Genomic DNA, 12439 nt, shown 5'->3' with positions numbered 1-12439 from the left:
ACTCTCAACTGATTAGACACATGATGGCACTGGCTTGACTGTCTCCTACAAATCTCCTTTGATGCACTGTCTAAAGTAGTATCCTCAAAGTTACTAGTCTCTAGAGTATTACCATCCATATCTTGTGAATCAAATCTAAAGCTCATATCAACATACGGAGTATCAAAAACATTAGCATTGATTTCCAACTCCTCTATACCCAAGGAAACTAAGTCTTCAAAACTGCCCACTGCATCCTCCTGGATGTCATCAATGCCAATATGATCCTGGGACTCATCTGTACACACTGCCAAATATGAAATATCATCAACACATTCCAGCAAGTATGGTCGACTGGATATATGAACAAAGCCCAACACCGATGTATAAAAACTAATACCAACATCGGATAAGCTCCTGGCACAAGAAAAGACAACACTGTACAATTTGTTAATCAAATCCATGGTAGCACCCAAACCACTGCTACCAAAAAGTGTTAATGATTTACAGTCAACTGAACCCCAAATGCCAATATAACAATCTCGAGTCCATATCTGTAAACTAGAATTAGCTGGTAATTCAAGCAAAATCCTGACTTGAGTAATATGACCAATACCAACTAACTCCACATACCTGTCATGATGAGATAATGTAGTGACAATACTGTCTTCACTCACCTTCAGCTGGAGGGATAAATCATGTGAAGTACTACAAGCCTCAACCTCATGTGATGAAGCATCTAACTGTGCCTGGTACTCTCTCTTAGAAAAGTCATGAATGCTCAATGTCTGCTCATCTACACCAGGTATCTCACCATCATGCAGAACAACATCCTCATAATCCTCATCTAAACCCACTACACTGTAGTCACTGCCTGTTGTAACTATACCATCCTGAATACCTGTGGCATCACCCTTTGACGACCTGTAAACAATTATCTCAATTTGAGTATCAAGTTGACCATTACTATCAATCTGTGTAATATCCTTTCCCACCACCTCCTGTGGAAGAGTAGAATCTGAGACCTCTACCTGGCTATTAGCTAGTTTCTCAAACTCCTCATGCAAGTTCTTGGGAATTGTGTCATCTGTCCTGTGAGAAAATCTGCGAAATAGAAATCTAGTCAACTTATCCACCTTAGCTGGGTCAGATAACATGTCATTCATTATACGGTGGTGCTCAACCAACTGTTTAGACATGTCATGGCTTATTTTCATAAGTTTATCTTGAATGTCTAAATAACCATCCTTTCTACTGTTTTGACTCTGACTATCAATTGTCCAAGATCGTTTCCTCTGAGACTCTGTACTATACCTGTCCATTCTGGATAAAGTAGAGTGTAACCCCAATGGGATATAACTTCTTCAAACACCAAGAACTAACATGCAAATGATTAGAAGTAGCATGCAACCATATATTTGGATATGCAACTGATTAGAAGCAACATGCAACCACCAAATTATGACATGCAAGATCTGGGTAGTTGTCAAAACTGACATGCAAGATCTGGGTAGTTGTCAAAACTGATATGCAAACTTCTACAACCACCAAATTCACCAAGAACTAACATGCAAATGATTAGAAGTAGCATGAAACCATAGATTTTGACATGAAACTAATTAGAAGCAACATGCAACCACCAAATTATGACATGCAAGATCTGAGTAGTTGTCAAAACTGACATGCAAGATTTGGGTACTTGTCAAAACTGAAATGCAAACTTCTACAACCACCAAATTCACCAAGAACTAACATGAAAATGATTAGAAGTAGCATGCAACCATAAATTTTGACATGCAGCTGATTAGAAGCAACATGGAATCATAAATTATGACATGCAAGATCTGGGTAGTTGTCAAAACTGACATGCAAGCTTCTAAAACCCTCAGGCTGGCAAGATCATGGCTCCGATACCACTGAAATGTCCCTTTTCTAATTTTTGTATGATATTTCCAACCTTTAATCAGATCTTTAAGATCAAACAACTAATATCACAAAGATCCTCCAAATTTCTCAAGAAACCCCAAATCGGGTATGCCAGAAATGGTGCCAAAAGCTTCACAGCTTCACCTATTATTAATAAATTTGAAAATGGACATTTTTACAGAAATTTCAGCAGCATAACAGCCTACAAAATGACATTTCCAGATCTATATAGCCTTTACACAACAGCTCACAAATGTAGGACAAAAACTATGCTCATCGGGCTCTCGAAATTAACACAAAAATGCCCGAAAACACCACAAAAACACTAATAAACTATCTCAGAAGTTTAATCACGTCCCAATACATATGTTCAGCTCTATTTTAACAGCTTAAAGTCTGAAATACAGCAACAATCAAAACTGATATGAAATGCTCAACTGAAAACACCAAACTCATGCAAAAAACACACCCAAAAACTCACAAATCTACACTGTTCAGCATAAAGGCAAACTCTGTATGAGCATGCACATGGAATGGCTTCAAACTCCCGTCCTTAGCCTTCTTGAAAACCTGCAAACTCCCGTTCTTGGGTCTCCCTAGAAACCTGCAAACTCCCGTTCTTGGGTCTCCTTCTCCACAGGTTTGGCAGCCTCTGAAGAATAACAAAGAATGAGCGAAAATCAAGTTCTGGAATGTGCCCAAAATGCCTCCAAACCCTCTTAAAAGAGGGCATAAATGTAACTCACGTCCAAGAGAGGTTAATGAAACATATTTTAATAATAATTTTCATTTATTAGTCCAACGGTTTCCAAAGATTAACTCCCTTTTTCCGAAACTTCACTTTCTTGGGCCTGGCCTGCCTTAGCAAAGATCATTATTTTTTAATTATTTGAAAAGGGGACATGACATAGAATCTTTCTATTATTTGTTTGTTTCTTTTTAGAAACATCTATTTTTTATGCTATAAGATTATATTTGTTCTTTATTAATAATCATTCTATTATTTCACTATAATCTACGTGCTTAACACAAGCAACTACCTTTTCTTCAAGACATCCAAGTTTATAATATTAGTACTTACTACTAGTGTAGCATTGGTGTTGGGGTACAATGCTATAAGTTTTTGGGACAAAGTGACAAGGGCCTCAATTTTCGGCAACACGGAGGAGGAGTCAGGGGTGTTGTCTAGTATACATATAGAAGTTGAAATGCTAGTTATGAAATGATGTTTCAATATAACATAGCAAATTGAAACATCCGAACATAACAAAATTGCAATATGAATTAAAACCAATGACCATGCATCATTATAAATATACAATATAAATTTTTCAAATTTTAATTTTTTTCATATCAACTTAATTTTATTAGAGAGTCTAGTCTAAGCGATTATATAGAGAAAATTAAAATAATAATTCAATATGATATATCTAAAAATTAAAAAACAATTAAAACATTAAATTTTTTATTAAAGAAAACTGAACCGTCATTGCAATTACGTTTTAATCCTCAACTCCATTGAGTGCACAATTTTCTCCCAAAAATTCTCCGTTAATAAACATATCCAGGTTGATAAATACTCTTAGCTCTTAGTATATTTATAGAAATACAAAACAAAAAGAATTCCTCAAACAATATTCATATGGGCACTGCCTATAGATCTTTTCATTTAATTAAATTACTGAAAATTAAAATTCAAGATGAAAAAATATGATGTCATGAAGCATGTAACATCATTAATTTTTTAAATTAATACCATTAAAAAATATAAGATAAACAAAGCATTAACGAATCTCCAAAAAACAAACAGAAAAACTGCAACAAAATAAAACTATTAACTTTTTATCAAAATAAAACTTGTTTCCTTTTCATTTGATTTGGTATGGTCTATATTTAGATTAAACAACGGTATTCCTTTTTTGAAAAGAATTAAAAAAATATACTTAATTGGGAAAGAAAAATGTTCTTGTATGATAAGACTAAACAATGCTCTGTTGCACAAAAGCTAAGAATTTTTTTATTGGGTTTCTCTACATATGCTGCTTTGATGCTTACTTTTCCCCATAGTGCCGAATAAAGTCCCAATTTGATTATTATTTTTTAAATGCTCCTAGGAAAACTTCATAATGAAAGGATGTATCATAAACAGTATTAATAAATAAATAAACATTATTTTTGCATGTTTTCTTTGCTAAGCAATCAACATATAAACAATACCAAATATCAATTCCTAAGCTACATGACTGTCTGTTAATTATTTTGAATATCTTCCTCATGAAAAGAATAATCAATAATAAATAACAAATATCAATTCCTAAGCTATGTGACTATCTTTTAACTATTTTGAAAATCTTCCTCATGAAAAGAATAATCAATAATAATAACAAGTATGAGCAAAATAGGTTAAAACAAAAAAAATGATAAGGTGAAGTATTGAAAAAAAGAATAAAGAAGTTTTTATTTGGTAGGATGAAATTTATGTATGTAAATATTTATTATCTATATTTATTCATTAATTTTTTAATAATTAGAAAGGCTGGAAAGATTGGTCTTAAAGTTATAAATAATAAAGAGTTTAGAATTATTTAAAATAATAAAAAATTAAGCATTAATGAATTTGTTTTTCAATTGGTTAGCTAAACTAGATAAATTATAATGAGAAAGTAACTAATAATGGATGGGCCAAAATGAATACTTATTATACATAGTATCGGTCTTCTATAATTGTGGAAAAGAGCCTAAAAGACTCTAACACACTACAAAAGAGTCTTGCCATCGACTAGACTACCAATTGAAAACAAACATAGCTACTAAAAATTAAGATCCCCGAGAAAAATAGTTTATTACCCACCATTGAAGAGCTTATATGGGCACATAAGAATAGGCAAGCATGGAGCATTGTCTTCTCACAAAGGTTAGTAGGAAGAATGATTTAATAGGTTTGTAGGAAGCATCATCTAACTAGGTTAGGGAAGAGAATAATGAGTTTCTCACACTTTGTGGTTTTCATCATTTTTCTAGTGGGTTCTCACAAATCATGTCAATTACAATTTTTTTTAACTCAAACTCAAGACCTCCCTAATAAGAAGTTGAAATGAAAGTGCAACTACACTTTTCATGTTTGAATCCTCTTTGAACTTAATTCTCCATGAAAAACACTTGGACCCTCATTTCCTACATAGTAAAGTATAATTGTATCATTCACTTGAAATGCTTTCAACAAGTCTACAGAGAGTCAAGATCTTGTTTGTTTGTAAAATATGATATGCTATGAAATATTACATTTGTAATACTTACGTGTGTCATTTTTTATAATAATAAAAAATTAATATTAAATATTTCAGCAATCTTCAGAAAAAGATAAATTAAAAATGTTAAAAAGCTGAAATCAAATTTTAAAAAACTTTGACCTATAATATTTTACATATGAAACAAATCATTTAAAAGAATCAAATCCAAGTTTCAAAAGATTAAATCATTTTAAATATTTTTGTATGTTAGAAAAGTATTTAAATAAGATATCACTTGATTACATTGTTGGACCCCTCCAATTTTATTAAATGGAAAATACCCTTCTTTTATGCACATTTAAAATGAGCTAGATCATTATAAAAATGATATATAAATTTTAAATTTACAATAAAATTATTTGTAATTCACATGTTGAAAAGTATTTAAAAAAATATCACTTGATTACATTGCTGGACCCCTCCAATTTTATTAAAATGGCAAATACCCATCTTTTATGAACATTTAAAATGAGCTAGATCATTATAAAAATTATTTATAAATTTTCAATTTGCAAACTTAAAAGTTTGTTTTCTTGAATGTATGTAAGGTAGGGAGAAAGGTAAGTAAATAATATATTTTGGAATGTTTTTTATAATGGTAACAAGATATATATATATATATATATATATATATATATAAAATTGTTGGACTTATTGTTAAAAAATTTTACGTGATTTTTATGGTAATATTTTTAATAAAATATAATTGATTCTAGTGGAACAAATAATTAATCAAATGATCATTTTGTCTACTTTATGATTTTCCTTCAAATATAACAATACTTTTTTGTCTATAACAATAGATTTATAATTTGATGTCACTGGAGGTATGAAATTGTAAATGTACAATTTAAAATTTTCTTCTTAAACTTTTGTAATTGATAAGTTTTTTTTTTTGGAGTTTAACATATTTATGTGTAATAGTGTAGTGATTTTGTTTTTAAATGAAGTATTTTTGTGGTTAGTAATTTAGAATCTCCAACCTTATTTATCTTCATCTCTTTTCCACTTGCTTTCAAAATCTTAAATTGAATTTTAAAGTATGAATCATGAAAAATATTAGAAATTAAATGACAATAAGTGTTCTAAAATGAGCAAATATAATCAAGATCACTGAGCATCTATTTATGATGGAATTTATGAATGAAATTGGTATTTTCAAAATCTAATTCTATCTTGCAATTTAGTTCCTTTGTTGAAATAGTATCTACATTGAATCACTAATATACCTAGCTAATCATTACCTAACATTGAAAGGCTTGATCTAATCTTTCTCAACATTTTGATCATTGTCTTTCTCTCATTGTGGTGAGGTTTCTGAGGACAACATTTTCTGGAGAAATGTTTGATGACACATGAAAAATAATTCTTCAAACTCACTCTTCTCTAAGTGAGTGGCCCTCCCACTCTCGAGGAAGGTTACTAGTCTTTGTATTAGTGTGTTGTCTATTTTGTATTTTGTTTTTTGACAAAATCTGTTTTGGTGGTGTGTTGTTAATAAGTTGTCAATGGGCTAGAAAAGCCAACACCCATAATTTAGTGTTGTTGTGTAAGGGTCAACCGCCATATTAGCTTACTAATTATAATAAAGAACATTCAAAGGCTTTGGATAATTTCATTTTATTTCAAAATGATTTTTTTTCAAGATATGAAAAGCTCTTTGTAAATGTTATATAAATTGATTGTGACTACAAAACACAACAGCAACAACTTCTATCAAATATAACCCATTCTTTAGATATAGAACTATGCAATCCTATCTGATTTTTTTCAATAATTTAACATTTAATTTTAGAACTGGCACACAACACCCACTAGATCTAAGTCAAACTTTTCTTACATATAAGCATTCTATTAAAGTAATTTGAATCACCTGAAAAACGGTTATTTATTTTTAGACAAAAACTTAATTTCCCTTGCATAGGAACTTTGACTCCTAATTCAAGTAGGCTGATTAATGGTTTACTCCAGCTGGTTAATTCAAGGTCAGAACTATAATTGAGGAGATGGTGGTGACTTCTGGGAAACCTTTCCCACTGTATGGGAATGCTTGCGTTGTCCATAAGAAGATATGCTTCTGTCGAAGGCTCTCACTTTCCATGTGAATCTGTTTATACAATTACAAATTTACTAGCATGAAAAGTTCTATATACGAAACATACATTATATAGATCATTGATAATCCTAAAATCTTATAAACTCATACGATCCTCATTTCTTGAAGACATCTACTTATATAATTAGAATGCAGTATTATAATAATAAAAATGTGGGTTACTACTTTGTTACGATGCCAGGCTCTTTCCATTTATCTACTTAAAACATAATATTTATCATATTCAAAATTATACAAACATTAGATCAAAATGCTCATTCTCATCACCAAATTTGAATATACAATGTTGAAGAGCAAGTGTAATACAACTATATGATAGAATTCAAACTATCAGTCAATATTATTATATTAGAAGAGTAAGTCAGAATCTGGAGGGCACCGAAGGAAGAAGGTAAGTATCAATAAATTAGCAGCAAAGCTGCAACAGAAAAAACGGACAACTGTTTTGAGAAAGAAAACTTATATGGTGTGTAATCTAATATAGTATGGCAATTGCCTTACATTGGGACCAAAATAAACTAAATTTGAGAAAGAACAATATATGATTGAGTAGGGCCTAGCTATGTATATGTTAAGATTAAACAATTGTCTCTTCCTTTGTAGAATTTTTCTCTTTGAGTTGCTCTTCATGTGCATCTTCATTTCTTATTGGCAACTCATCACTCTTCTGCTGGTCCTTTGCTTTTCCCCATAGTGCAGAATAAAGTCCCACAGTGATAAAAAATGCTCCTAACAAACTGCATATTTAAAAGATGAAACCACCAATAAAAATTATTAGAAAAATGAAGAAACAACTTGCAAATGGTTTCTAAGTAGCTTCAGTATTTTGAATGCCTTCGTTCCAAAATAATCAAAGAATAACTAGTGCTTAATACAAATTCTCAAGCTACTTGACTTTAGAAAAAGCCTATTCTGCTTAGTGGAATGCAATTTACTTTGCCAGGCATATTCATTTCCTTGGGCAGGAAACTAATATATATTATGGTAGTGTTTGAATACCAAATTAGCGTCTTTACAATAAAGTCAGGCCAATGACCTTAATAGCTTAAGGAATATATAATACTTTAATCAATAAGTTGAGAAGCAACCTTCAATAAGATTAGATTCTAATCCTATGCCAAACCAACTTCAAAATAGTTTTTCAACTAGACCCAAAAGGAGGGTTTGATTCCCATTGTTTTTGAATAGAGAAAATATTACTAATCACATCAATATAACAACTTTAGGCAATAAAAAGATCAAGATATTTTCTTAAAATTGAATTTGGTAGAAGAAGATTTGAATGAACACTGACCTTCCCAAATAAAGTGAGACATGGACAAGGAGAAATTCAAGTACAGCTGTTGATATTGTACATAGTGGAGTGAACACCCCTGCAAAGACAGGTCCTTTTTTCTGGATGCACCAAGCTTGTACGTAGAACCCAAATGCTGAGCATATGATACCCTGCACAAGTTGCACTTCAACACGTAAATATGGTAAAATAATATGTAGAGTTTATGGTTACTCATTATCACTGACATCAGAGTAGATATTTACGAGTATATGGACTATATGAAAGCATCTGCATTGCTTTTGACAGTCTTGTTTGATCTCATTCCAACTCCACCCATTATATGAATTCTTTTGTCAGATCTCTATATTTTTGTTTCACACATTTGTTAGTTATGGCTACAAGGATTCCTTTAGATAGATGCTCATTTATGATTTTGTATTAGTGATAGGCTGTAGTTTTTATTGTTCGTGGATTAATTTAATAACAATTGAATTAAAATAGTATATTATAAGCTTTGATTCATTTCATCTGAAATCAACTTAACTTCTCTAATAACATTTATCTCATCTAACTATTTAAAACATAGCATATGCTATACTTAGAATGTTCTATTTAAACTAAACCATTTTATAACTATTCTATTTTTTTCTCCATCTATGATGAAAGGATAAAGAAACGAGTCTTATTGTTCCATTGGTAAATGCTGTAACAACAGCAGGCAAGGAATGATGATAATGGAAATTCAAGTGCATCCATCAAGGACATGCTCGTTTAACCATCTTACTATACAAAAGATGAACATTTATATTTGTAATAAACTAAGAAACATTTCAGAAGTTCTTACAAAGTTTTGTATCATGGACTGCATCAACTTTAAAGAGATACATAGATGGAGTCTAGACTGGTATAGACCTACATTCAAGAGATAAAATTCTTAACTTGATAATTTGGGTACTATTTTCTGGCTGGTATTTGGGTTGTAACTGTATTACTAGTATGACTATTTGTCTGTGATTATATTGTACATGTCTCATCTAAAAACTTCTAAAATCTTTTTGTATTGACTTTGTATGGTTATATTTGATATAGATAGGTTTTAGTCCTTTCAAAAACCAATTTTGTTCGGTTGTGATTGTGTGAAGTCCAGAGTCCATCTAAAACTTCCTAACTTTGGACTGTTCTACATCATATGGAAAGTTTTTAGTCCCTTTAAAACCAGTTTTGTTTGACTCGATTGTGTTGTACATGTCCCATCTAAGAACTTGTGCTAATTTTGGACTGTTATATCTGATATATAAATCTTTTGGTCCCCTCACAACCAATTATTTCAGTTCCCTCAATACCAATTTATCTTTATTGTTTATTGAAGCATTGAAAAGATAAATAGATGAAGTGGGTATAAACCTAGGGTGAATTATTTCAACCTATATTGACCTAACAATGTGCAAGGCCAGCTTAGTGGTAGATTAGGATACGTAAATGTCACCCTATCAAGATAATTCATACAAAAAGGACTATGAATCAGGCTGAGTTATAAAACGAATCCTCTCATAGTTTATATGATCTCAGATATACATTTAGCAATACAAAAAGTCTTTTTTTTAAGCAACTCTTATATAGTGTTTTGCTAAAAGGATTTGTGACATTTAAAATGAGATTACCGAGTACAAAACGCTGAGAAGCTGAATATTGGATCTTATGGTCCACGCCACCAATTTCTTGTGATCACATATCAAACCAACTAAAACAGACTGAACTGCTGCAAAGAGACATGTGAGTGTTGTAAAGGATAAGTAAACCGGATATCTTTTTATAACAGGGCCCTGCATTCAATTCAAAAGACAAACATCAATATTTAATTGTAATGAATGACATAAAGGTGACGTAGGGAAATGATAAGTTTACCTGAAAGGCAATCCATGCAGACCAAGCTGTGATCCCCCCATAAACCAAGATGGAGCCAAGTGCCATGTTATAATCAACGGACTTTGGATTGGATCTTTCATGAGAAGATGAAGAAGACATTATAAGAAGAGGACCCTTGTAGAAGGTCATGATCATAGCGCCACTCACACAAACTATTGTACCAGCAACCTTTGCTTTTCCTCTCAAACTTCTAATGTCAAGTTTCTCCAATCTAAACAAAACCCATGTAGAATAATGTCATGTCAATTTGCTGATACTTTATCTACACTTGCATGTGATGCTACAGAGATAGGATAATGACTTCACCTTACAAAAGTAGCCATCACAAATGTAATTATTGGTATAAGGTTTAAAGCTGCTGAACCAAAAGTGGCAGAAGTGTAATAGACTCCTTGAAAGTAACAGTTTTGACTGATAGTAATCCTGCCAAGGCAAAGAAAAAAAAGTTGATCCAGTGCCCTAGTTAATTTACAAACCGGTGTCTCAGATGAAGATTTACTTACCCACATGCGAGCAAGAAGATATGCAGCAATATGGACCATGTCATTGGTGGCCTCTGCTTTCTGTAAGAAACAATAATCAAGTATAAAATCATGAGATTTCCACAGTTTTAATCTTTCTCAATTTGACTGTATAGAATTTTGTCATCATCAATGTCGCGGATCACATTCTATGGTTCACCATCAGAATGAAATAGTTAGAGAAAGGAACATGATAATGAATTAGAGAAAGGAACATGATAATGGATTATAGATTTGATTGTGTTGAATGATTTCATCATCGACATTACTGTTCATATTCTATGATCCATCATCAGAATGAGATAATTAGAATAGAGAATCATAATCAAATACCAATGATGATTAAAACATTCTACACAATCGAACCCAAAAAGATTATCAAACAAACTAACATTTATAGTCAGGCATTCAAATAGTCACACATTGAAACTAACAAAAAGTCACGCATTACAAAATTTTCAATTTGATTGTACAGAATCTGTTAACATCAGTGCTGCTGATCAGATTCTATAGTCCATCATCAGAATGAAATAGATAGAGAAAGGAACATGATTATGGATCATAAATTTGATCGACATTTCCGTTCATGCTCTATGATCCATCATCAGGGTGAGATAATTAGAAAAGATAATCATAATCGAATTGAATTTGAACATTCTACACAATTGAATCCAAAAGGATTATCATGCTAACAAATAATCACGCATTAAAACATTTGTAAGATTGGGTCTATGGCAGGGAATTGATACAAACCTTTCTAGAACATAAGCAAAGGGAGCAAGGGCCAATGTTGCAATTCCCTGCCTGTAAGTCACAAAAGCATACGGACTCAGTCCATCTTGCAGAGCAAGTCTTGCAACTATGTTCATTCCTGCATATGCCATTTGAATTACAATCTGTCCAACATATGGTTTGAGTTTCTCCATTGTTGAAACTAGAATTCTGAAAGGCTTGTATATACCTTCAAATATGGCTTCAGCGGCCTTTTATACACAGGTAGAATAACACTTTAATCAGATGAAATGAAACATATGGAATAAGTTTGCATTAAAATGTGTTTCACGTGCATTGACAAGATGGATCTTGTCTTGCATAACTGCACTGTTAAGGACGTAGAATTGTTGCCCACTCCATCTAGCAAAGTGAAAGTGGTTAATGGCCATAAAATTTGATTGTTTGGTGGAAAATTTTCTAACATTGATATGGCAAATCAACTTTGTCATTTGACTCAAATAAGTTGAATTAGTTTGATTTGTAACTTTGGCTTGCATCTATGTTGGAGAATAATATATTGTTTGCATCGTTTTTTTTGAAGTGGGTAATCATTCTCATCACCCCTTGTCCCCTAGTGAGGAACTTTCTGGTCGTCATTCATGTGATGCATCATAGTTTTTTATCAAGAAAA

General features: G+C 31.8%; 1 protein-coding gene across 1 annotated transcript; it reads right to left on the bottom strand.

Moving 5' to 3' along the window:
- Positions 1 to 7611: 7611 nt before the first annotated feature.
- LOC149540088 (WAT1-related protein At2g39510-like) lies at positions 7612 to 12009 on the bottom strand. The gene is made up of 7 exons (XM_089801284.1): positions 11788 to 12009; positions 11017 to 11076; positions 10820 to 10936; positions 10493 to 10724; positions 10249 to 10410; positions 8606 to 8757; positions 7612 to 8048 (listed from the first exon to the last, which is right to left on the bottom strand). The coding sequence occupies exons 1-7, from the start codon at positions 11958 to 11960 to the stop codon at positions 7889 to 7891; spliced, it is 1056 nt and encodes a 351-aa protein (XP_089657410.1). The 5' UTR covers positions 11961 to 12009; the 3' UTR covers positions 7612 to 7888.
- Positions 12010 to 12439: the final 430 nt, after the last annotated feature.

The sequence above is a fragment of the Cupressus sempervirens genome, chromosome 9 (assembly GCF_028749045.1).
Source record: "Cupressus sempervirens isolate cs-2001-9-10 chromosome 9, ASM2874904v1, whole genome shotgun sequence".
Taxonomy (NCBI): Eukaryota; Viridiplantae; Streptophyta; class Pinopsida; order Cupressales; family Cupressaceae; genus Cupressus; species Cupressus sempervirens.
Note: the sequence above shows the minus strand (reverse complement) of the source record. Positions and strands in the feature narration are given on the sequence as shown.